Source organism: Perca flavescens, chromosome 21 (genome assembly GCF_004354835.1).
Source record: "Perca flavescens isolate YP-PL-M2 chromosome 21, PFLA_1.0, whole genome shotgun sequence".
NCBI lineage: Eukaryota > Metazoa > Chordata > Actinopteri > Perciformes > Percidae > Perca > Perca flavescens.
Window position 1 is genome coordinate 24,037,917 of NC_041351.1, and position 26,830 is coordinate 24,064,746.

The 26,830-nt window shown below is 40.8% G+C and overlaps 1 protein-coding gene across 4 annotated transcripts in view; it reads right to left on the minus strand.

Moving 5' to 3' along the window:
* The window catches only part of itgb4 (integrin, beta 4), a 41,320-nt gene that overhangs the window by 1,742 nt on the left and 12,748 nt on the right, over nt 1-26,830 (minus strand). For all 4 annotated transcript variants that reach the window (XM_028567178.1, XM_028567180.1, XM_028567181.1 and 1 more), the window contains 39 exons: nt 24,941-25,023; nt 23,814-23,896; nt 22,403-22,504; nt 22,049-22,253; nt 21,866-21,962; nt 21,564-21,735; nt 19,705-19,968; nt 19,507-19,596; nt 19,288-19,410; nt 18,527-18,694; nt 18,342-18,418; nt 18,028-18,236; nt 17,438-17,541; nt 17,246-17,350; nt 13,820-13,952; nt 13,489-13,614; nt 12,565-12,683; nt 12,449-12,482; nt 12,149-12,343; nt 11,880-11,983; nt 11,735-11,793; nt 11,539-11,562; nt 11,289-11,437; nt 10,967-11,146; nt 10,653-10,801; nt 10,129-10,336; nt 9,704-10,021; nt 9,306-9,469; nt 9,018-9,198; nt 7,981-8,118; nt 7,715-7,897; nt 7,495-7,623; nt 3,612-3,779; nt 3,381-3,527; nt 2,795-2,929; nt 1,878-2,027; nt 1,441-1,629; nt 1,152-1,307; nt 811-975 (listed from right to left, as the gene is read on the minus strand). In XM_028567178.1, the coding sequence (XP_028422979.1) occupies nt 811-975; nt 1,152-1,307; nt 1,441-1,629; nt 1,878-2,027; nt 2,795-2,929; nt 3,381-3,527; nt 3,612-3,779; nt 7,495-7,623; nt 7,715-7,897; nt 7,981-8,118; nt 9,018-9,198; nt 9,306-9,469; nt 9,704-10,021; nt 10,129-10,336; nt 10,653-10,801; nt 10,967-11,146; nt 11,289-11,437; nt 11,539-11,562; nt 11,735-11,793; nt 11,880-11,983; nt 12,149-12,343; nt 12,449-12,482; nt 12,565-12,683; nt 13,489-13,614; nt 13,820-13,952; nt 17,246-17,350; nt 17,438-17,541; nt 18,028-18,236; nt 18,342-18,418; nt 18,527-18,694; nt 19,288-19,410; nt 19,507-19,596; nt 19,705-19,968; nt 21,564-21,735; nt 21,866-21,962; nt 22,049-22,253; nt 22,403-22,504; nt 23,814-23,896; nt 24,941-25,016 (5,578 nt within the window). In that variant the 5' untranslated portion in view covers nt 25,017-25,023. The remainder of the gene's footprint in view (nt 1-810; nt 976-1,151; nt 1,308-1,440; nt 1,630-1,877; nt 2,028-2,794; nt 2,930-3,380; nt 3,528-3,611; nt 3,780-7,494; nt 7,624-7,714; nt 7,898-7,980; nt 8,119-9,017; nt 9,199-9,305; nt 9,470-9,703; nt 10,022-10,128; nt 10,337-10,652; nt 10,802-10,966; nt 11,147-11,288; nt 11,438-11,538; nt 11,563-11,734; nt 11,794-11,879; nt 11,984-12,148; nt 12,344-12,448; nt 12,483-12,564; nt 12,684-13,488; nt 13,615-13,819; nt 13,953-17,245; nt 17,351-17,437; nt 17,542-18,027; nt 18,237-18,341; nt 18,419-18,526; nt 18,695-19,287; nt 19,411-19,506; nt 19,597-19,704; nt 19,969-21,563; nt 21,736-21,865; nt 21,963-22,048; nt 22,254-22,402; nt 22,505-23,813; nt 23,897-24,940; nt 25,024-26,830) is intronic.

Here is a 26,830-nt window from a genome sequence, read left to right on the forward strand (position 1 = left end):
AAAAGAAGATTTGGATAATAGGGAAATCTTGAATATTATTTAAATGTTGACTGCATTTTCGGTCGTAGGATGGTCTAGAACAGGGGTGTCAAACAAACTTTTCAAACCTCCGAAGGGTCCAATCCTAAAGTCAGAATTCTGACTTTAATCACAGAATTCTGAAAAAAAGTAATTTTTTTAATTTTAATTGTTAAGTATAAATAAAAAATGTAAGTAAAAAAAAAGTCTGAATTCTGAGATTAAAGTCAGAATTCTGACTTTTTAACTTAAAAAAAATTTGTTTATAATTTAACAATTTAAATTCTGAACCCTGACTTTTAAATCTAAATTTTAAGTCTAAATTTCTAGTCTACATCATTAGCTGTTGAAATTCACGCCCCTTAATGGATGAATCTTAAGTTGTTGTTGTTGTTGTTGTTTTTACACAAGATATTCATTTATCCATGAAACCTGCTGCAAATATTCACGATCCCCAAGCCTTTACTGAACATGTTCACGCCGCTGAAAAGATGAACACTCTCATGTTCAACACTTTCCAAGATTTGCTCTAGTGTTCCATCCGGCCAAAATGTCAACACTGTACAGATGATGTCCCATCGTTTAATACATTCATGCTCCAACTGGATAAACAGTCCTGATTCAGGACCCTGTGATCTTTCCTCTAGTGCCATCATTAGGCCCTAAGAAAAAGTTTCTGTTCATCCCCACTGTCATATTGTGGGGTGTGTTAAACATTTCAGTCTCTAGCCACTATTGGGAGGTTTTAGTTGTAATTTATATCGAAAGCTTTGTCAGTAGGATTCATCTTACTTCCATCCTGAGACTCAATGGTGATGATGCCCTCCCTCTCAGGGCCGAAGCCCTGTGTGGTCCGAGCCTGAACTTTAAACTTGTAGGGAACATTCTCAGTCAGGTTTGGAACGGTCAGACTGGTCTCAGAACTGTCCCCGTTCACCTGGAAGGAACGCACGTCTCCTGGAGGAAACCAAAAATACAGGTCAGAAAATAACGTACTTTCACAACCAAGACTTATGGCAACCTGGTAGATGCACAAACCAACTATGATGGATTTTTTAAAATATTTTTTTAGATTTGAATTTGGAATATTTTTTAAGTTGTTTTTTCTCTCCAATCTTTCCGGAAAGCCTCACCTCCGCCATGCAGCTGTTCGCAGCTGACTACATAGCCCAGGATGTCTCCGTTGGGTTTACGAGGTTTCTCCCAGCTGAGCTGCAGGGAGTCGGGGCTCAGAGCAGTAAAGACCAGGGGGCCCGGGGCACTGGGAGTGCTCAGAGTAAATGGTGAGCCTACAGTGAAAGATGAGTAAATAATAATAATATAATAATAACAATAAAAAGAGAACATTGTGCTTCTGGTAACTGCATAAAAACATCGTCATTGTGTCCACGGATTAATCCAAGAAATCCACAGAACCAGTACCTGGCATGGGGCTGAGGGGACTCTTGGGGTCGACAGCCGACTCGATGGTGATGACTCCCTCTCTCTCGGGACCCCAGCCCTCCTGGCTCTGACCCTTCACCTTAAATAGGTAGGAGTGGTTGGGCAGCAGGTCCTGGATGATTACAGAGTTCTCTGCTGGGTTCGTCACATTGATACGCTTCATCTCCCCTACAGGACAGGACACAGCTGGTTTAGCATCAGCATTAAATACTCACAAATGGTATTTAAAAAAAAAAAAAAAAAAAAAAAAAAAAAAAAAAAAAAGTTAAAAGTAAAAAAAGATTTGTGTCTTAGATTGATTTCAGGCACATGCCTGTTATGCCAAGAAGTATATACATTGTATCCTAATAAAGCAAAATGTAAGCTCTTTATTATGGAAAAGATGAAAACAAATGGTCCTTGCAGGGTTCATGTACCTCCACTGAGCAGCTGGTAGAGAACACAGTAGCCCAGGATGTCTTTCTCACAGTGGGGCTCCTGCCAGCTCACTTTGAGGGCAGTGGGACCAAGAGCAGAAAACACCAGTCTGCTGGGGGTGTCTGGTACACCCGGAGACAGTCGAGCATCTGATGGGTGAACCAGACAGACAGGAGTAAGAATACTGTTGGATATCATCACTATAAACTGGGTCTATCTCCGTTTAGACTCGAGAGTATAAGGAGTGAAAAGACAGAGAAGTATAGATTGAACCTTGTTATACAAATTACATATAAAGTACTTTGCAATACTTCTGAACATTTTCCAGAGCATATTGTTTTTAACATATTTTTTGACTGTTTATGCAATAATCTGAGAGCTACTTAAATGCTCGACTGCAGAGATTGCTTGAAATTTTCCGTGGTTTTTTGTCATTACAAGGGACCACTTTCACATTATACATATAATCTAATGTAAAACCAGTGATTGGTGCAGCTTTAAGAAATGACCACATTAACATAATCCTTTTGGACAACGACCACGTTCACTTACTGTTCTGGGTTCAATTTGTGAACAGCATAGCACGTGAACGCAATGCTCTTCATTAGCCTAATCTAAAATCTGTGATGTCACTGCATACTTGAGTACAACAAGAGGTTTTCTAAACAGTCACTTCCACCACTCAATTACCATATGACATGACATAACTTTGATTAGAAGTTCTTTGAAAGTTCATTTTCATAGCATACAGTAATGAATAAAAACAAATAGGGAGATCTTTAAAGAGGAGATCAGAGAGGTAGACCAAGTATGAGACAAACACAGAGGCAGGAATAAAGATGACTGAGGAGGGGTGCATTACGCGTCACACCCAGCAAACACATCCAGCCTTCATGCATGTGAGCCGCAGACTTACCCAGGAGCACCCTGTCCAGATTATATAGGGCTTCATTGACGTCTGAAGACTCAGTCCTGGCCCTGGAACCCTGAGACAGGCTGTAGCTGAACTGGCTCTGAGAGCTGCTCTGCATCCCAGCGTAGCCGAACCCACCTGATGGCGCATTGAGCAGGGGGGGCAAAGGAGGAGGACGAAGGGGTGGAAATAAGAGGCAAAGAAAAGAATGGAAGTACCAAGTAGGAGGGAGAGGTGGGCAGGTACAGGGTGAAGTAAAGAAAGCGGTAAAATTAAATAAATAGAACAAAGTTGAGACAAGGGGAGGGAGAGGGAGAGAGTGAGAGAGAGAGAGAGAGAGAAACAGCGATAGTCAGCATAGCTCCTGCAAAGTCAGTGTGGATAAGCCTGCTTTGCAGCCAACAGCCCCAACCCTGCTAACAGATGTCCAAGCAATCGACCTCATGCACTCTGCACAGTGTACCTGCTGAGACATCTCAAATATTGCACCCCAAAGATACATCTTTCTTGGACCAGAAAGACAAAGCTAATTCCTTTTACATTTACTTTGGAATAAAGAAATAAACTCCTGCAGAGGTCCAAAGCTTACCTAGATCTGGGAACTTGCTTGACACATCTCCAATGACGATTGAGTCCCGGATGTTTTCATCTGTGTAACCCCTGTTCTCTGAGCGCTTCCTCATGATAACTTCTGATGAGTGTACTCCTCCGATCATTTCATGTCTACGAGAGCCTGCTACAAGAAGAGAGAAAGATCTAGGATAAAGACAAATAATATCTTGATGTTGTGACTAAATCTGTCTCGATATAATAATCTTACCTGCTCCGGACATGTAGGTGGTGGATGTTTCTGTGGTAAAGGAGCCGCCTGCCCCTCTGTAGTTTGAGCTCAGAGTGGACATAGGAGAGGATGATGCTGACAAGTTGCGTGTCGCTGATCCCCCTGGAAAAAGGAAGTTCTGGTCCCACTTCCCATTGATCATGTAATCTGTGAAACAGCACAATAGGAGCCAGAATAGTCAACCAACAGATTACAAGAAAAGCAGCTAGCACTGAAGCATTCTGCCATTTGGATTGGAACAACACATTTTGATGTCAAGCACCCAAAACCAGGCTCAGGCCTATAGAAGAAGCACAAGCAGTTTCAGATCTGTAGCTCCAGTCCTCCTTGTGCCACTTACAGGTTACAGAAACAGCAACATTTTAGAGCAGGTGTGTGCCATCTACAGGCAAGCAAAGTAATAGAGTCTGGGATTTTGTCAATTGTGCCACGTGCAGCCAATTATTTATTTTTTGTAGCTGCTGAACTGCTGTTTTAGTAGAGTTGTTTCTCCAGATAATTAAAACTCAATTTAAATTCATAGCTAAGAGTTTACAGCCATGTCAGCAGGTCTAATTAAATGCTAACATCAACATGCTAGCATGTTCACAATGGCAATGGTAACATGCTGATATCGAGCAGGTATTCCCATGTCCATCATATTAGCACGTTGGTAAGCTAAAATCGCGTAATTAGCTCTGAAAACAAAGTGCAGGCTAATGGGATTGATGTTATTAATCCTAGTAAAGCTGTACCATTTTTATGTGCAAATCATCCAATGTTTGTTGAGACACTTTACCAAAGTCATTTGGATTAATGGTCTGGGTCTTCGTGCCAATCAATCTAGCAGATGTTGACATATTTCACTGGATAAGTCTGACCTGGTTAACAGTTAGGAGATCACCAAAGTGACTCCTGGGTGCCATGGGAATCTCTATTGATTTTAATGACAATCCATCCATAATAGATGTTGAGACATCAAAAATGATGGCATCATAGAAAAAGTCAGGAGATCACCAAAGTCATTAGGATGAGGGCAGCTGTGGCTCAGGTGTAAAGCGGTCGCCTACCAATCGTAATAGGAAGGTTGGTGGTTCGATCTCTGGCACAGCAGCCCTATGTCGAAGTGTCCTGAACCCAGAATTGCTCCTGATGCTGTGCCATTGGAGTTACTGTAAATGCGTATGAATGTTTATCTGATGAGCAGGCAGCACCTTGTATGGCAGCCTCAGTCAAAGTGTATGAAGGTGTGTAAATGGTGAATGGTTCCTGTACTATGTAAAAGTGCTTTGAGTAGTCGTAAGCGCTATATAAATACAGTCCATTTACATTTATCCCCTGGAGACCACTTTTTGTTGATACAGCAGATAAGATTTTTCAGTCTGCAGAAAAGTGGTTTACCAAGTGACAGATAGACATTGTCATTGCTTGAGTCTCCATGTTGCTAAAAATGCGGCTGTAACACTGCAAGTTAGCTTGGGATCCAGAAGAATCTGCGACATCATCCAGTCGGCCATGGCGTGGTTGGGCCAATCCAAACCATTTATCTCATATGGTAGTTTCCGACGATGACTGACAACTTGCGGAGTCTTCGCACTTTACGCAAAAATACATGATGGCGTCTGTTTTTTGCTAGCACACCCTCACCCCAGGGACACTACGGCAAGCACAAACCTAGCTTATTAAAATTGGAGCGCTGTTGAGGCCTTTTCGAAAAGCTGATGTGGAACTTTCTGTTGAAGTACTATTTTCAAATTCTGATGGCAAAAACAGTTCACAGACATATTGATGCTAGACCATCACAGCTCATCTCTGCATGCTGTCTGTTTACATTTGTCCGACGCTCTAACAACCAGGATGGTTGCCTGCCGTAGATCTGGAACTTTCTGTTGAAGTACTATTTTCAGTCTGTTTCCATTTGTCCGACGCTTAGCGCTACATCACGTTTCGTTGTTCCAACTGGTTGTCGGTCTATCCAATCCAAACGCACCATGAAATCGAAAATGAACTGAGACGTTCCAGACTAACTTGCATTTGCAATTTGGTCTGGCTATGTCATACTAGTAGGTGTCCCATGAGATAAAACTGGAGTAGATTTAACCTTTCTTGCCTGTAGGTGGTGATGTCGACACGTCTTTATCTGCAGAACTAAACTGGTGGTGCTATCACTTTGACATGTAAAAAAACGTGTCTAATACTGGCTGAACAGCTCCCCTCGTGGAGAATCTGCAGCCTGCTAACTGTGAATAAGGATGATTTTACAAACCAGTTTTTTATGGTGCTTTGCATGTAAAAGGGCACATCAGAAGATAACATCAAATATAACTGCAAGGAAAAACTGATTAACAGCTGCAAGGAAAAGTGTCGTCATTGAAACTGCCCTGCAGAGATGAAACTGTTTTTCATTTAGAAGCCATTATTTTCATACAGCTGCACAGTAACTAAGCCTTTGCACACACCAGACAAGCTGCCTCCAGATGGCTACCTCCCAAGTGGGATGGAGAGAGGACAGACAGAGACAGGCACCTGGAAAAGCCTGCCCCCGATCATCAACTAAAGGTGGGGCAGTTGATGTCAGTGCTCCTCTCTGGGCAGGTGGCGGGAGGATAGATGGGATAGGTGCCAACTAGGGGCAAGGGGACAAGGACTGAAGCCCGAAATTGAATGATTAGACCAATGTATATTTCTGACAGGATCGAATCACAAGGGCAGAGAGAAACGTTGGTTGCCTTGACGGGCACCTGACTGGCCGTGCATTACAGCTGGCATGCTAGCTGCCTGTCTGTCTATCTGTGGCTCTGATGGAGTGGTCTTCACCTGGCAGGGGTGTTTGGGCGTAGCTGGGGTGGGGGGCCTCATCTGAGCTCGTCTCTGTGTCTGTGCTGAGCCGATAGGGGATGACGTCCACTCGCTTATCCCACCACACCTTACGGAGATCCAGGTTGGACCCCACCAACTTGACATATTTCCAGCCTTATATTTGGGGTCATAGGGGAGAAGCAAGTTGGCGAAGGACAAATTTGTAGCGAAGAAGTATCAAGGGTTGGCTTTGCCATACATTACTTTACAAAAAAAGCTATCAAACACATAAATGGGATTACATAAATGTATTGGTTTATGTCATAAAAGTTCAAATTGTCTTGGAGTCGAGGAGCAACACCAGCATTTACTTCCTGAGAAAACTAAGAACACAAAAACGGCAGAAGAAAGCAGGAGAGTGACAGAAGATTTGGAAGGGGGGGGGGGGGTTGTGGTTTGTGGTCATAAAGCACTTCTATTGCAGATATCTGGGGATGTAATTGAAAGCACATCTTATTGCTGCCAGGCTGGGGCGTTGCCTACAGGAAAATTACCCGCCAGATAGAAGTGATAAAGAAAAGGCAGAGCAATGATTATGATGCCATCCCTGAGCTTCACAGCTCTTCCAGCTCTTCCTTAATGCCACAGTTGTAAAATAAGGAAGAATATTAATGTCAAAAAAAGAAAAACTGAAAAATGAGAAAGCGCCAGTAATCCTGAGGTTTTCAGGAGTAGTCTCACAAGTTGGGAGATATTCTATAGCACAGATATGACCTGTGACACATTTCACAGTGTCGTTCATTCCCTCTCCATTTGACAGGGCATTGACACCACAGCGCATGTTGCATAAACAAATGGGCTAAACACTTGGCTACAAGAACAAAGAAAGATGTCTCGGAGCCCTGAGATTGTTGCCTGAAATAATTGGATCCATATTACAGCAATAGCTCACACTCTGCAAGTCTGGCAGTCACATCCATTCCTTTCCAGAGCAAAATAAATGCATCAGAATTGAGCACTTGCACAATGGGTTTACACTGTCAGCTGTTATAAGTAGCCTGTGGTTTTGGCTCTGGGTACCCACCATCACCAGAGACGCTGGGCGTCTTGGAGCCTGTAGGCGACTTCAGCACCTCATTGCTGTACATCAGGTAGCTGTCATACTCGTCTCCAGCCTCTGCATCCACAATGGGGATATCTGGAATGATGGGAACTAGACACAGAACCAAAGGAAAATGAATCTCTTTTCAGGGAAATACAGATTGACTGAAAGTGTTCTGGAGGTGTGTTTTCCCCTGACTTACTGGATAGAGGTCTGACAGGCTGTGATGCCAGGTTGATGGTGGCGTCTTTGAAGGGGCCCCAGCCTATGCTGTTCATGGCACGGACCTTGTACTGGTAGGTCTGGGCATTCTGAAGGTTCTCGATCAACAGCATTCGCTTCTTGGGGTTGTCAATCTTTACTTTCTTAGCGGGGCCCACTGGCTCTGTGACAAGAGTATTGGGGAATGATGAAATAACATAATGCAAATTAATCTACAGTATTTCCTTTTATAGGGTGGACTCTTACTCCTTCCATCATCAATAGGTGTGTAGATGACCTCATAAGCCGTAATGTTGCCATTGGTCTCTGCAGGCTCTGCCCAGCTGACCTGAGTGACAGTTGGACTGATGACATTAAAGGCCAGACGTCCAGGTTCACCAGGCACTGGAGAAAAACAGCACAGGAGTGTGTAAGAACAAACTTAGCGTAGTTATATAATGAAAGTGTTTATTCTGTGCAGATTTACACATTTAAACAGGTTGCACCACACAAACTAGTTCTAATGTACAGATGAGTTTGTTGTATGAACACAGAGTCACTGCCAGGTGTTAGTTTTGCGTAGCTAACAAAACCAATGTTAGCTTCCTAACATTTGGCTTGTAACTGTTTAGAGTGAGTAGTTAAGGAGGTAATATAGAATATGGTTGACAGATTTTAGCTGACACATGATTAAATGCTGCTTAATAATGAGCTAAACTGGGAAGACTTAAAATTACATTTCAAAAACTAACATAACATCAAATTACAAAACATTATGCAAATATTTTTTATACTTTAATACTTATATATATAATTATTATATACAATAATGTTTCACTCTAACTGTAGAAATACTACTGATTCTGAATTCATGATTCAGGAATAGTTGGTGCATAGGCGTAATTTACAGGGGGATGGGGGGGTTACAACTCCCCCAATAATCAAAATTGGCCAGTGCAACCCACCCCAAAAACCTATTATACCTATTTCCTTTATATAAATAAAGACATTTGCACCATAAATAGATGCAGACAAATTCACCAGAATGCAGAAAATTAAGTGTTTGACGCTTCAAATTTCAATGTTGCTCTAAAGTGGAGATCTCAACCCCCGCAATGTTGAACTGAAAGTTACGCCCTTGGGTGCAACACAATCAGGAAGATTAAATCACATAAAAAAAACTATAAACTCTACAAGATAATCATTTTGTCATACTTTTGACAGTTTTTGTAACCAGTTATATTTGCTAGTATCTCCTGCAGAGCCCTTCAGGGACAGCAGTTAACTGAATTCTCAGTAATTACCATCCTCCAGTGTTTGACAGGAAACCATGTCTGTTTCATAGCCATCTCCCATTGCATTGTAGCCGCACACTCGCATCTCGTAGTCACAATAGGGGTACAGGCTGGTCAACTCAGCTTGAGGAGTCTTCACATCTAAAACCTGGGCATCTTTCTCTGGGTCGCCATAGATCCAATACTTTACCTAAAACGAACAAGGAAACAAAAGATGAAGCATTTGAAAAATACAGTGCCTATTGGAAATGATGGTTAGTAACTCAAGTTGAAGCTTCTCAACATGTGTTAATGTACCTTGTACCCCATGGGGTTACCAGACACTGGGTCCCAGTTGAGGCGAATGCTTCTGGGTCCAGTTGCTTTGGCCTTAAGATTTTCTGGGCTGTGGAGATGACCACCAGGGGAGGTGGCATTCTGGTTTATGTAGCCCTTCTGCTGGATCTGGGCAACTTCTGGAGCTTTGGGGGCAGGAAGAGGGTAGACCAAACATTTACCAGATACAGGACCTCTGCTTTAGAATGTTCCATTATATATATATATATATATATATATATATATATATATATATATATATATATATATATATATATATATATATATATATATATATATATATATATATATATATATATATATATATATTCAGCTTCAACTTCGGAAACTCTATAAATGCCTTTTTATGTAACCTTTACCTCCGTCAGTTATATTGACAAGGGTGGTCTTTCTGTCTCCAACAGAAGCGTTGCTACTTGGGTCCAGCAGCTCCAGTTGGATGGTCTCTGGTTGGATTGGGCTATTGTAGGCCCTTGGGTCGATCACTATGTTCTTCTCCGTCTCCCCAGGACTAAACTTTATAGTGCCAGCTAAGTCAAAGCGCTGGGCCTTCTTGGTGCGCCATTTCACTGTAGCGGGACTGTCCTGGTTGCGAGTGCGGACCACAGGGATAACGTAGGTTGGGTCAGATGTGGTGAAGTTCTGGGTGCCCTTTTTGAACATCATAATACTGGGCTCTGGATTTTTAAAAAACATAGTAAGAAGGACGAGAAGAAACCTTAGCAATTAGTGATTTGGACAAAGGGTAAGACACTCTGTTATAAAGCCTCTTGCGTCCTTTTACCTGGTTGGTCCGCGATGGTGATAGTAGTTCTCGGGTAACGTCCCAGCTTGGCACCGTCCCGTGGGTTACTGAGATCCATGACAAACTGCTTGACCTGTTTTTCTTCCAGGAGGCCATCTTTCTCGCCCAGCTCCAGCAGACGAACAGGCACTATTTTCTGGGTCTCACCTGGAGCATAGCTCAGGTCTCCTTCCACAGTCACATAGTCCTAAAATACATGAGAAGAATAAGTTAGGACTACAGCCCTGCTGCAGACCTGTATCTCACAGACCAGGCTTCAGCCTCTGAAGGCCGTTTTGCTTCACAAAGGCCAAAGTTAGTCAGGGAAGAAATAACAGGCCAACATGTTTTAAAGAAAAGAAAGGTGTGGACTTCTTTCAATAAACCGTGGCACATTCTAAGTGAGAACATAATCCATATCAACTAAAGGTAGCCAGCCTAAATGTTTTTTGTAGGTATCAGGATTCCAAGCAAAATGAAGGGCAGTGCATCAGTACAGTATCAGAACACAACCATCAGCTTACCTTCTTATCCTTGGCTGTGAGGTCCCGTGTGCGGTAGGTGACCTGTGTGCGTCCATCTTCTATGATCTCTCTGCTAATGGGAATGTTGGCCACTCCGTCCTGCCTGCTGTAGGTGTAGGCCGGCTGGAGGAACGAGAAGATATTGGTGGCTGGGGAAGAGAAAGTGGAGAATCCATTATAGCAATACATTATACACTTTGTCATTAGTTCAGGTCACAGGAGCTCTAATGAGTGGGTTGTCTCATTTTCTTTGTTTGAAAAGGTTTACAGACAAAGCAAAATTGTTTAAATCTATGAAGTCCGAGGTTTCTCACCATGCTCTTTGATGATGGTGATGTTGACCAAACGTTTTCCAATCTCAGCAATCCCCATTGGCACATCCACGGCCTCCACCAGCAGCTGCTTCTTCTCATCGTCTTCATCTTTGACAAAGAGCGGCACGTGAACGTCTACTGACTCCACACCTTCTTGGAACTCGATGGCTCCTGCAGCCTCTGCAGAGGAAGAGCAGATGAGACGGATGGTTTATAGCAAGATTGATAATACAAGCTTGATTAAAGATCAGAGAGCGATTAGCTTAGCTTTGCTACAAACTGTAGAATTTTCATATATTTATATAATAGTTAAAAATCTAACCTCTGTCTGTGGCCACAGTGTAATAGCCGGGCACCACTTTGAGATCATGTAAGTTTCCAGATTGGACATTTTTCTCAGTGAGTTTGACAATATCAGGGTAGCTGCTACGAGGAGCGGATAAGACGGTGTCCATGATGGCGTAGTCCTGCCTGAGAAGAGCACAGGAGGGGAAGAGAAGTTAGACATCCATGACCTTTGGGTCCTTAAAAAACAACTCTGGTGTTGTATTGTATTGTAATCAGAATGTTACCTTTTTCCGGCATTTCTCTGCATTCTGCAAAAATCAAAACAGGTATTAATGAGGGAGAGAACAGACATTTAATTTCCGTCTTCATTTTGATTACGAGAATATGAAGAATACAGTATCTTACAATTTTGTTCGTATGCAGTCCAAAAAACAGTTAAGGGACATACTGTATGTAATTAGCACATGTAGCGTGTCTTACCTGAATGCAGTTTTTTGCACTTTCTGGGCGCCGGGAATCTGCTTGTACACCTCATTTAGCTGAATGGGTGAACAAATACAGTACTCAGTGACACAGCAGTCATTCATACACTCATGTGCCCACCGCTAAACAAAAACACACTCACGTTATCGGCCACTTCCTTGCGAAGCTGTTCCGCGTCTCTGGAATCGGGGCGAGACAGGTTCTCAGAAAACATCCTGTTTAGCCGGAGGGAGATCGGGAACGGGACTACAAGGGGAAAGAGGAATCATGAAAAGAAAGCAAACAGAGGTTAGAGTTGTAATGTGTATCATTTTATCTTTAAATCCCTAACCCCTTTAGCTTAACATGCAGAAGGTACGTTTTGTACGTATTTGGTACGTATTGTTGTTGCTGAAACATTTGATCACTCACTGGTCTCTTTAGGGTTGGGCTTTATCAGAGCCTGGGGGTGATTGGGTGATCGGTGTACGTTATCAGTGACCTTCCAGCGGACCACATCGGTTCCTTTGGGTGGGCCGGTCCTCACCATTGGTGTGTCCAGATGGTCTGAGGTGAGCAGAGACTGGCGGAGCAAATACTCATCTTCCTTGAAGCCAACCATACGACCTGGAGAGAATGCAACATAAGGTGACTCAAGTTCAACATGGTCCCAGGTGGCAGGATAAAGCATTTAAAGCAATACTGTCACATGTAATATATCAAAAGTTGTACCTCTCCGACAGCAAGGCAGCAGGGCAAGACAGCTCTGTGTCAGGAGAAGAAAAGGCATTACTTCCATGGAGAGTTTATTTATTATCATTTATCGGTGTAAATGTAAGTGTTTATACCTGGCAGAGGTCTTTGCAGCAGGCGCAGTATTTCCAGCAGCAGAGCAGCAGCAGGGCCAGCAGTAACAAGAGGAACAAGAGGAGTGGGAGCAACCACAGGAGGCTTGCAGGGGGACATTCTGAAGGTCCGTCACGAAAAGTAGATAAAGTTCAGAATGCCGCTGCCAGAGGTTTATCTGGCTCACATCACTCCTGTTCTAAAGTCATTTTGCTGGCTTTTATTTCAGTGCTTTCAGACAGTTTCAGTCTTTCAAACAGCGAGCCGTTTCTGACAATATTTAAATCCAGTGATGTCTAGCCATGCATATAGTTTGGGTTTTAATTGTCCAGGTTTTAACATATCTATCCTCCACCAGCAAAACAATGGAGGTGAAAGGAATAGAGTCTAAGGTGCTCCCACCTTTGTACTGCAGAGATACGTTGTTTTTTTCATTTCATAAAGCCCCTAAAAACGAGGTATCACATGTTTAATATTATACCTAAATGAGCCACAATCAAAGTTAACATTCAGTAAAAAAACATCCTTATACATATTTTACATATTCAGGAAGAGTTTAACGCTCAAAAACTCTGCTACTACTCTGTTTCATCAGGGCTGTGTAAATATGTGACATCACCTTTTTCCAAACTGAGCTCCGCCCACTTCAAACCACTGACAAGAGCACAGACAAAACAGACAGAAATATCTTATTTGAAATAACCAAAAATTTTGTAATTTTGGCCCAAAATTGTGTATCCATGTAAGACCCCCCATCGCTTACAGTAAGAAGCTGATTTTATCAACTTTGAGCATTACAGCTCAAATCAGAGAAATCCCCTTAGAAAGCACAAAATCACAACAGGAAAGTGTTTTAATAATTATACATCAGTTGCTAAAAATGAGAGCACAAAGCATATTTGATACATATCCAACCTGCATCTCACCTTTCTTTTCGAGCACCTGGACCTCCAAGACCTTAACTAAGGGATCTTTAGGGTTTTCGACGGTGTAGTAGTACATACAGTCATCATCCTCATCACGGAAATCGCACGCATCAAGCACCTTCTCCCCTGAAAACACATATATATATAGATGCACATATGACTCATCACAAGTGTTTTTAGGCATTACTGCTATAGTGCCAAAGTGGCATCATCATCATTATAACCTAGAAGAAGATGAGAGATTTACTGTATGTGCAGAGTGTCTCTGGATAATAAAATATTCAACAAAAAAGCAAACCACAGTCATTTTGCTCCTCTTAGATGTGCTTACGTTCTTTGAGTTTATCCACCAAGGTAATTTTAAAGGGGCACTTGTCACACTCCTCTTTGTTTTTCTTCTCTCCTGTCTTCCATGCCTTACACTGGACGCAACTCCTCGTATCCTCACACACGCTCAACTGGGTCTAGACAGGACACACACACATCAAAAGAAGCTCAGGCAGGACTGTACAGAAACACTTACTTAGACTAAAAACTAAAAGCTTAACACGGTACAGAATGGTAAACTACATAGGATATCCCCGGAAAAGGGACCAGGGACAACAAACTCAAGGGTATTGCATAATGTCATATAGGAGTTAGGTCTCACTGATCCATGGAGAAATAACAACTCTACAGGCAGGGATTTTACCTATTGCTCTAATCCACATGGTAGTTATTTAAGAATAATTTTTTTCTTGTGTCACAACAACATATGTCCTAGAATGTGACATAGACACAATAACTATAAATAAAACAAATAGGATAATTAAAAATAAAAGACTATATATAAGACCTCTAAACAAAATATGATAAAGACAACAGAGATAGCTTATCAAAATCTAGATGATGACTCATAGTCTGAATTCATAGGAAATACAACACAGGCATTCCTAAGAAGGTTACATCTTCCGTCATTATCAGTAGAGGAGGCTTCTGAAATGACTCGGCCAATATCATTACAGGAGATATCTAACACTATTAAAGCCCCTAAAAAAATAAATAAAGCCCCTGTTCAAAAGTGGAGAGTTTTATAAATGTTTTGCGGAAGAGATTATACCAGTACTATTCAAAGTACTGGTATAATCCAACTACATTGAGGGATATAGACCTGTTAGTTTACTTTGTAATGACTTGAAGATATTAACAAAGATCTTGGCACAAAGGACGCAGAGATATACTGTTTATCAAAATGTCTTAAACCAGATCAAACAGGGTTTATCCCAGACAATGTGCTAACAATATTACGAGAGCATTCAATCTTTTATCCTGTACCAAAAATATTCGACAGCCAACCTTGATGATTAGTTTAGATGCGCAAAAGGCATTTGACTGGGTCAAATGGAGCTTTGGAGGGGAGGTGGGGGGGGAACTGCAGATGATACATTCACATTTATAAGTGATCCATCCTCAACTATACCAGCTCAATTACAAAATCTGAATGAATATGGAGAAATATTGGGTTATTTGACCAATGAATCAAAATCAGTAGCCATGATGCTCTCAGGCAAATATCAAACGAAATAAGGACAGTATCATTTTAATATTTGGGAATTATCATTACTCCTATTATATCACAGTTGTATGAAGCCAACTTTGGAAAATTGATTACAGAAATAAAGAGGGATTTGGTTAGGTGGGAAGTGCTACCCCTGTCATTGGTGGGAAGAGATCAAACCATAAGAATGAACATTGCACCAAGACTGCTGTTTTTGTTCCAGTGAGTACCAGTTATGGTGCCTAGCTCTACTTTTAAAACTTTGGATAAAATCATATCTAAATTTATTTGGCAAACTAAAAAAGCTAGAATTAAATACTAAATACTTCTTTGGACAAAAGAGAGGGGACGGTTAAATGTACCTAACCTAAAAAAAAAAAATCTTTTTATGTGGATTACCAGGGACACAGGTGCATTGTGAGTGGAAATGGAGCAAAACTAATGTGAAAATGTGCCCTTGGAATCACTCTCATTCTTAAAGGTCCCATGATATGGTGCTCTTTGGATGCTTTTATATAGGCCTCAGTGGTCCCCTAATACTGTATCTGAAGTCTCTTTCCCAAAATTCAGCCTTGGTGCAGAATTACAGCAACTAGAGCCAGTCCCACAATGAGCTTTCCTTAGTATGTGCCATTTCTGTGTCTGTAGCTATTGAGGTGGAGAGTGGGGGGTGTGGCCTTGACCAACTGCCACTTTGCTTGTTTGAAAGCCATGATGTCTCTCTCTCATTGGTGAGCTCATAAGGAGCAAGATTCCAGATCGGCCCATCTGAGCTTTCATTTTCTCAAAGGCAGAGCGGGATACCCAGGGCTCGGTTTACACCTATAGCCACTGGGGGATCATAGGCAGGCTGGGGGAACTCATATTAATGTCATAAAGTGACATTTTCATGCCATGGGACCTTTAAATGAAAAACTATAGAAGGGAATTGGAACCAATAATGAATGGATCAGGGCAACAGTACAACAACATTGTCAACAGTACGAAAGAATTTAAAATTGTCCAACTCGATTTGCAGGGCCACAAAAATAGCAGGAAATTTGGATTTTCTACCATCTAACATAGATGCGGGGTGTATAAAATGGATAGATAGGGGGTTAATATATATTGCACAAGTCTTTAATGGACAGATTATGCAGTCTTTTGAACAATTTAGAAAGGAATTCAAACTTCCAGCCCATGACTTTTATAAATTCCTGCAATTAAGACACTACCTCCAGACACACAAGGAGTGGAAATATATTTGCAGAACACCATCCAAAATAGATGATTTGTTAATGGCATTTACTGAGGGGGAGACAAAAAGGTACTTATTTCAAAAATGTATAAAGTGCTACAACATGTAGGTAATGACAACAACATGGATGTGAAAGAAAAATCGGAATTGCAAAAAAATATTATAATTTCAGATGAAAACTGGGAGGAAACATTTAAAGCTTACACTAACGAACAGCCCACTGGGGAGGGAGTTTGATTGGAAGATGAAGATGCAGTATTTTAACACTCCATCAATTGCCTAAAAATATAGTAATATATCTGAACTACGTTGGAGAGGCTGTGGTTTGATAGGAGATTTTACACATACAGTATATTCTGGGATTGCCCAAAGTTGCTGAAGTTCTGAAGGGATGTTCAGGGTGAGGAAGGGCAGATTCTGACTATTAACTCTCGATCCAGCATTGTTCGTTTTTAGTATACCTCCTGAGAATGTGGCGGAGAGCGACATGGTCTACTTATAGACAAGTCTGCTGTAAATAGCAAAAAATGTAATTACAGCTTCTTGACTGAGGCCAGAACCCCCAAACATAGCTCAGTGGAGAGAAAGGGTAAGAATTGTATATCATATATGTATATGTATATCATGGAAAAGATCACAGCAAGATTGCAGCTGAGTACAGATAGGTTTGCTAAAAAACTGTGATAAAGGCAATGTCATAATGGTAGTAATTCTTTATTTTCTATATTTATTTATTTTATTTTTTATTTTATTTTTTGGTGGCTTTAATTTCATTGTTTCTATCTGCAAGCTTGAATAAGTGTGTTTATGGATGCATCTCTTTCTTGTTGTTTGTTGTATGTGTTGGAAAACAAATTGCTTAAAGCATATACAAACATTATCGGGTATAATATGAGTATATATGTAGTGGAAAAAGCAAAAATTAGACTAGAAATTACATTTGAACTGACATACATTGGTTCATAATAATAAAATCCACACACCTGGAAATTTGGCTCACAGGATGAAGTCATTTCGATAGCAGAGTTCAGAGACTTCGTACACTCACAGCGGCCACATACACATTTACCTTGCCCATTGCAGATACCCTGGTGCAGAAAAAGACACAGTCAGGCACTTACTGACATCTAAGGTGACATGATAACTCTACAAATAAAAATTGTGGCTTTACTCACGCCCTTGGTGTCCAGACAGGTCTGGTTGCTCTTGGAACACTCACAGGCACTTCCCTCCCAGCCCTCACTACACACACAGCGACCCATACTGCAAGAGCCACGGTCTGATAAGAAAAGAAATAATAAGAATAAGATTCAACTATAAGATTCAACTAAATTATATACTTATCATAAGTGGTGTGTGTGTGTGTGTGTGTGTGTGTGTGTGTGTGTGTGTGTGTGTGTGTGTGTGTGCAAATGGTGGTAGTCAAGTTGTCGAACCATGAATTACTAATAGTATACAGAAAGAAAAATAAGACAAATGTAAATGTAAACCTATTCTGATATAATCTCTAAATACAATTATGAACCTGAAAACGAGCATAATATGAGCACTTTAAAAACAAAGTGGGACAGGGCCGTAAAGTGTGTGTGTTTAGCCCCCCTCTACTTTCTGTACCCATGTTCTTACACCAATTCTATGCCCTTGAAGTTATGCAGAGACGTAAAAGTACAGAATGTATATAGGGTGCTCACATTTTGATAGATGGTATCACCATACACATACATACACCCTTAATCACAAATTCAACAACAGCAAACCATCGTACCATTGCAGAGGAACCCTCCATATCTTTGACACTGCGTCTTGTCCCACTGACAGTATGGTCCTTCAAACTGTTCCGGGTTGTAGCATACACAGGTTCCACACTCCAGGCAGTCCCCACGGCCTGAACAAGGCTCCGTCATGCCCGGTTCTACACACTGGCTGGTATCCTTAGCTGAGTTAGTTACTGAGCAGTTACAGAATGTACTTACCCTGAAGGAGACACATGGACATAACAGAGAGAGAAAAACAAAGACCTTAGAGATGGCAGAGGTGCCATAACTTATATATTTATAAGAATTAATATTAAAGTCTCACCAGCCACCATAGCACTGACACTTCCCACACACCAGGTCTCCGTTGCCATAGCACCTGGGTGCTCTAGGGATTACAGACTGGAGAAAATGCAAAAAAGACACTGGGATGAATCTACCATAAAGACGTGTGAGTAAGTGACTTCATCTTGACTTTGTGTGCGCTTTAGTCTTAATCTGTGTGTCTACCTTTTCACAGTCGCAGGTTGGACACAAAATTGAGGCATGAACATTGACAGCAGCGTTAAAGGTTGTAGGTTTGACTCTCATTATCCCCTGTTTTTCATCTGGATTCATCTGACAGACAGGCTGCTCATTGATCATTCGCTCTGCTTTGAGCCGCATCTGGAACTCGCCCTGGATAACACACACAAGCACAAGGACAAACACACACACACACACACACACACACATCAGAGTTTGTGTGTACACAGTAAGCATTTCGCTGTATGAGTCTTAGCACTAATAGAAAACCAACAAGTTAGGACAATATTCGACTTCTTGACTAAAACTAAAGAGCCTGTAGAAGCTGTCATAAAAAGTCAATTTTGATGATTTAGTCAATCATTAGTTACATTGGCCATCAATTTGTGGAAACTAATAATAATTAATAATTAAAGTTTTGTAATTCAAATTTCTACTTTCCTCTAAATCCAACATACATTCCACATCTGCTTACTATTACAAAAGGTAATTGAGGCACTTGCTTCTTGTTTTTAGTAGATTTCCATTTGACACGTTAAGGGAGATAGCCTCTAATTCTGGTTAATAACTAAATTTTTTAAGATAATTTTTTGGGCATTTCAGGCCTTTATTATACAGGACAGCTGAAGATGTGAAAGGTGAGAAATAGGGGGAATGACATGCAGCTTCAAAAACCCATACTATCTTCTAAATCCATGTGTGTTTGTATGTTAAATCCGTTGTTTCCATCTTGTTTTTCTTCTTACTATTGCTCCAGGTTTGAAATCAAAGGCCCCGTACTGTGCGACGCTTCCATTGGTGGACAAGAACTGTGTCACGAATGCCTTGGGTCTGTCTTCTGCACGGATGCTCATCTTAGAACGGATATTCTGTAAGGACATAGTAGAACATCCCATTTGACTCAATTGTCTACAGAGTCTAACTACTCTCCTAGCCGATAATTGTTAGAAGAGGTGATGTTTTACCTCGAAGGCCACGTTCATGAGTTGCAGGATATTGGAAGAGTCTTCTTGCAGCAGACCAATTTCAGCAATGGGGAAGTAATCTTTTAGTTTCTACACAGAGAAGCACACAATACAAAAAATAAATCCATGACCTAAATTCTGACACCATATTTCAGGAACCTAACTTCAAAGAAAGCTGAATAATTAAAGCCCTCTAACCTCATAGTACGTGTAGGAGTGGGCCGTGACAGCAAAGATTGGGATGATATTGTGTTTGCCCAGCAGACGAACCAGTGTGGGTATTGAAGGGTAATCCTGGTTTATATCATGTGTGTAATTGCCGTCTTTGTTCAGGTGGCAGAGCTCGTCGTTACGCTGCAGGATACCTGACAGCACGTTAACACCATCAGACTCATAGTGGAAGGCTGACTCGGTGGAGAAAACCAGAAGATGGGTGCTGTGGTTACGCCAGCCGATCTTATCCTAGAGTAAGAATACCAATAAAAAAGGGAGAAGAAACAGTGGTTAGTAGAGAATAAGGATCTGTAGGTAAAAGATATTTAAAAGATGCAACTTTTGCTGAGCAAAAGCCATTGTGGACAAAAGTAACAATTATTTTTATTGGCATATTGAATTTCCCTTCATTACTGGAACCGCAGGGGTTCTAACAGAAGCCCTGAGTCTCTGAGTGCCCTTCAGAAATCGTGCAATGAGGAGACTACAGTCCTCATGAAAGACTGCATTTCCTCACACAAGCTGCTTTGATGACAGCCACCATACCTTTAAGGGTTGAGAAAGCCTTACCCATGTCCAATTGATCCTGCAGGACAGACATGTAACCCTAACCCAATTTAAACCCCTCCAACGGTACGATTATGCAATTCTCATCAATTGTGGGATGTCCAAGAACCAGACCATGTGAGGCCAGTTCGGGGCTATCAGAACTAAACACACTTTCTCTATCCGAATACTCCGCAGCAGGGGAGGAAGAAGACCAAAGATGGGAAATACATACAGAAGGCCGTGGGGCCACTGATGGGCCATGGGAAATACTTGGTCTTTTAGTAGCTAGATGCTCCACTATGTTCACCAGGTACTCACTAATTTTGTCTGGCATTTGGTGCTGGACAGGTATTGTGCAGTAGGTTTTTTAATGAAAACAGCTATCTGCTGAAAAAGACACTATGAGAGAGGTGAGACTGAACCACAGTAAAGTTTCAGGCCAGAAAACCAAAACAATGAGTGAAAAAAATAAATAAATAAATAACTTCTTCTACTTTTGATCAATACCACTGAAATATTTATCTGTAAACATAGTAACAGTAGCACAAGTAGAGAAGATTTTTAAAGTCAGGGAACTGACTCACTAATGTCAGTTACGCAAAAATGAATACCTAAGTTAGTTTACATTAGCTAACATTAGCCACCATAAGATAACCAGTCTAGCTCAGCGAATGTACATTGCTGGGATAAAGCACCATTGCTGCAAGACCACCCAAGACAGCTGTAATTGGTTTAAAGAAATACATAACCCCAGCATTTTTTCCCTATCCCAGAATGATAAGCCAGTGTAGCCAGATCATACTTTTGCTGCCCATATTGGCCAGGACTCCCTGGCAGAAGAGATAGTGTATGTCAACTGGACCGTTCTGGTTAAATAAAGGATAAAGAATAAAAAAATACATAAAATACTCAAGGGCTGACACAGCGCTGTGGATATATGTCTGGTATCTTATAGTTTCGTATTGCCAGACCTATCTCCAGAGCGCTGTGAGTATTTTTTTACAAGAAGGGCTGTAGCAGCAAAACAATTAAAAGTATTGAATTAAGCAAAGGTGCATTGTATTGCTTACAAATTCAACATTATGAATTCAACATTTCATATGTAATAGGAAAATTGGTTTATCTTTCCTTTTAAAAGTTAAATGGTCTGACCTCAACAGAAAATTAAAAGGCAAGTTTTAACCTTTGTTTTTTAAGAGAGGTATGGTTGATATTTTTGGGCCTGGGATTTTAACTCACAAGTGTCTGGTCACAAGTCTATTTTTGCCACCCAAATGTACGCAGAGCTTACTAACCCCACAAACTGCAGCCTGCAATATAGCATCAAAACCTCCTTCAGGAGCATCCAGGTTGCCAGATATTCTCTCTTTCTGGAGGTCCCTGTTGAAGGACTCCACGTCGCTGGTCAGCTTGATGACGTTTTTGAAAGAGAACGGAGGGTCGCTGTTGGCCCACGGCTGCTGAAGTCTGAGAAGGTGGAAGGAGGATGGACAAAATAGAAGAGAGAAATCGGAAATGGCATTTGCATTTGCATTAAACTACTGTATTTATGTGCTTAACTTTCTTCAATGTGTTCATGTCACACTTTCTCGCTTACTTGCTGGGTCTCATGTCCGTCTGGGGCTCGATCACTTTGTCCACAAACTTTCCAAACCCGATGGTGTAGTCATCTGACAGCTGCTTAACCAATGAAGCTACATGATATACATTCACCATCAGTATCATCGCAACAACTCACTCGACAGTCAACAAAATACGTTATCAACACAAAGATGCTCACCCAGCTCTGTGCCCATGCGCTTCAAGTTGTCCAAATCGTCAGCCATGGAGTTGGAGAAGTCCATAAGAATATAGAGGTCAAGAGGGCCTTTAGTTGGAGCAAACACTTGAACATCCACCAGCTTCTCCTCTCCTGGCAGAAAGCTCATGCTCATCTGCTGTGGAGACACTTGAGACTGCTGAAGTTTAACGTTGATTGTTTGCGCCTGAGCAGCGAGAGAAGCAATGGAAAGGAAGCACAACGGGAACAACAGAGGAAAATTATTTCACACTTGATCTAAAACATACATACATATATTTAAGAATAAATAATGGTGGAATGATTTTAAGAGCAATGAGAGTGATGAAGACTTACCTTATTTATTGTCATACTGCTTTGAGCTGTGATTACAGTTGCAGCACTGCAGCCATAGTCAATTATATTCTTGTACAGGTCACAGCGAGGGCCATTAAAGGTCTGGGCAAACAGGACAATTGATTAGTGAGTATTGCTTTCTAAACATTAACTTGCTGAGTCTTCATATAACAATATTTGTGTTTTATTCAAATTATGAATTGATCCTGAAGATGAATTATTGTGCACCTTGAAAATGCTAGAAAAAAAGACCAGGAGATGCGGATGAAAGCTTGAGTTTAATTTTTTTTGTCAAACAACTATTATTATGTGCCTGTAGTTTCATACCTAGGTTATGTTATGAAAACTGAGCCATCGCCATGACAAGTGAGCAAATTCCACCCACTGATGAAGACCACAACATGCAGCTGAAAGCTCCCAAAGAAGCTACTATGTTGACCTTGAGTTAAATTGTCAAATTATAAATTGGAATTCAGTGGTCTTGCTAATTGATTTATTGTTTATGAACATTTTAGAAGTTAAAAAAATGTATTAAGCAAATCATTTAGAATTTTTGGACGTCAGCAGATGGGGCACAATGGGCACTACAGGGCAAGATAGCTACCATCCAAGACTATACTAATACTAATCAAGTACATGGTATGCCAGGGCTGTAGTCAAGACCAACTTAATCGAGTCCAAGTCAAGTCCAAGACAAGGTCCATGGCAGTTGAGACCAAGTCAAGACCGAGTCCAGGGTAAATTGAGTCCTTTTCAAAACCATAATAAGCAATAGTGTCTTTCCAATGCTAATATAGTGATAAGGAGTTAGGCTGAACATAAATAATCTATCTATATACAAGATGGATATATCTTCTAATCAATGCAAAGAATTTAGGTTTGAGGACCTTTACAGGTTTCTTGTCACATTTTGCTATTAGCTGAGCTAGCGTGCTTTGCTCGTGTAAAACCTAACGGCAGTGGATGAGATAGCAAGATTTAAATATGCTTTCTACATGATAATATTTGTTATACAGGTGTATTGATAAATGTGTCTCCACCGCAGCCTCTCTGATCTTGCTGTCTGCTGACTTCGCTCTATGTGTGTATTTTTGTGTGTGTATGTTTGTGGAGGAGCTCAGTGTCTACAGGAAAATTGCCGCAATGGCAGAGAGGAAGAGGCGGAAGGATTGTTTTAACGCACCATGTTGGTAGAATCAGGCAATGTTCAGTACAACTGATCCCAAATCAGCAGCCAGGAACCACTTGGACTTGTTCTCAATAGCTGAGAAGTGCAAGACTTTAAAAAAGTGGACCGGACTCGAGTAAGCCTACTACAGCCCTGTGGTGTGCTAAAAGCCCTAATGATTTATCTCAGGATTGACTGATTTGAATCCAGTTCTGTTATACTCCTGCTGTTTTGTGCTCTCACCTCATTAGGGCAGTATGCACAGTCTTTCCCCGACTGCAGGCATTCTGAACAGGTCTTGGCCCTGGAAGCGAAGCAGTAGTTCTCTGAGGGGGGCACAGAGAGGCAACAAAGTGAGAATCAAACCCATGAAGCATAGCTAGAATACCTGCGGTAACACTAAACAGACTTTGGCACAGCATCTTATTTTCTCCTGATAGTGTTCCAAAAGAAACCAATGCTGAAAGCAACAGCTTCCTAACAGTGACACAGTAGTAAACAAAAAGGTACATCAAATGAAAAAATAAAAAGGCACTGATCTTCGTAGAATAAATCTTTACAAATACAAAGAAATATCATATACTGTACATACTGTAGCCATCAGTAGTATTATACAGTACGCCATACACACATCAGTCTAAAAGAGTGAGTTAACTTTACTAAGTTTAGGACTGCATCTAACTATTACTATAATTTTTAATGATTATGTATTATATTATATAATATTATATTATATTTTTGATTCATGAATTAATCATTTATTCTATATAATGACAAAAATAATGAAAAAGTTGATTAACAATCTCACCAGGGCCAAGGGGAAGTCTTACATACAGTAGCTCGATTTTATCCGATCCACAGTTAAAGCTTTAGTGTGTAACGTTTGGATATTTATGAACGTCCCTTACATTCAAGCCATTGCTAAATGAGTTATTAAGACTATCAGCTCCACACAACTCTCCCTGTATTTCACAGTATGACTATGTTCAGAAGATTGTGGCATCTTGGCAATAATGGCAGTTTTGTTGTCATTACTTAAAATTCCTCATGAGGGAGACAGAAACTACAGTATATCTTTAAAAAAAACAAATATTGCATTTTTAATTATATAGTTATGAAAATCAGGAAATCTATCAAAATAGAGGCTTGAAACAGAGATTGTCAGGATAAATGACTTAGACAAATAATTGTTGATCCACTTACTGTAAATTACCCTCCTAACATTGATGAGAAGTCTCTAAAACTAAAAACACGTTGTGATTCATGGCCAACTATTCTATTGCATACAAAATACTTGCATACAAAATAGCATGTCAATAAGTAACTTGTAGTGAAATAAAATTATGAAATATGAGCCTGGGCTTCCTCACCTTCAGCATAACAGCAGGTTAACAGGACGGCTAGAAGCCCAAGCCCCACTGAGAGATGTAACATCCATCTCCCCATCTCCTTCCTGCAACAGAAACATAAACAAATACATTCATGCACATGTACAGTATGGCTGTAATTCCCTGTTGCAGAGAGGGAGCAAAAAGGCAGAGAGAAAGACTTTTCTCCTCCAGTGATATCTCTACAGACTAATGTGTAACTTGAACCACCTGTACTTTCCCTGGAGAAAGTGAACACTCCCCTTATATTACCTTGACCTCAGTTTGTGAAAAGAGCTGCTTACTGCGAGTGGTTTAAAACAGAAAGTTGTACGTTGTACTTTCAGAAAATAACACTAAAAGCAGCCTTTTTTAACATTTTTCCTCTTCAATAATTGAATCCTATTCTAAAAATGATATAAACATTCTTTTTACACCTGAGTATAGGCATATATAGTGACCTACATACAATTTTAAGGGCCTGTTCACCCAAATTACACATAACATAATTATGTACTTCTCGCTCACCTCTAGCCAAATCTAGCCATGTGGAGTAGTTTTGGTGCTCACGTTTTGAGATATTTATCTCTGAGATTTTAGCCTACACCCCAATACAGTTCAGGTAAATGGAAATGTAGTTGTCCGCTGAAAACGCTGTTGACAGAAAATAGTCACTTTGAAAACTGTTGACATTAAGGTCCGTTGATTATGCAGTAATGGTGTCTCTGATTGTGGAAAGCACGACACACGGAAATCAAATCACCTCTATTATATTGGGATGAAAGCAGAAATCTCAAAGACAGATATCTTAAAACCTGGAATAAAAAAGTTAAATTGGTGTACCATCTGCTATTGGCATATAGCTAATGTCATATATACTAACCATAAAGTGCCTGTTGAGGCATGATAAAATGTGAAAAATGACGACAGGAAGGGACCAATACAGGGTGGCAGCATGCTGTGTAGACTATCCACAATAAAACCACTTCATAATTTTATACTGGAATCTCAGATAGAGAACAATCTGATAGACAGGAAGCTGCAGAAATGATCTTCACTAAAGATAGGAGGTGGAGAGTGAACAAAAGGGCACTATGTGGCATGAAATGTCTCAGTAATTGTCTCAGTGGGTAGATAACTGTGTGTGCCACCCCAGTGCACAAGAAAATGATGATTTGTGTTCTGAAGATTTACAACTCCAAGACGGAATTTCTCCTTGAGGCGAGAGAAAGGCCTGTCCAAGTTAAAAAACACAGTCTGAAAACACATGGGAAAGGCACCTTAGCACCTCGCCGTGAACTGGAGCTGACTACAGGTGTGCATGCGTGTGTGAGTTCATGGAATGTGTTGTCACATAAATCACTGACCGAGATGGGTCAGGAAAAAAACAAAAAACAGAATAGACCAGCTGCTATCTTACAAACTTGACCATCAGTCACAGAATATGAGCTGAGTAGAGAAAAAGTACTTTGTATTTTTTCTACCTCTTTCTCATAGGCACGCAGGCGTTTATGACACTCACAATGAACTGGGAGACACAAATTACAGTTTCCAAGAGACAGAAAATAGAAGTGAGTCATTCATGCTGCTTTTTCTTTGGTCTGAATGACTCCGTGGCACCAAAAGAGGGGACATTTTTCCTGAATTCAAAGCTGTAGTTGTTGTCATACAGACACCAACATGCCTGCCAGGCGAACATACCACCACTGGGTGTGGAGCTGACTCCGCCTTGATATCATCCATAAAGGGTGGACAGGTTTAGGGGTCATGCTCGGGGACCTTCCTTTGACAGTAAGCTAAATCACAACTACACACAACTTGAAAAACCCAGCCTTTGAAGCTATCACTACATTCCACCTAAAAAAACACAAATAACACAAAGCAAACTAAGTG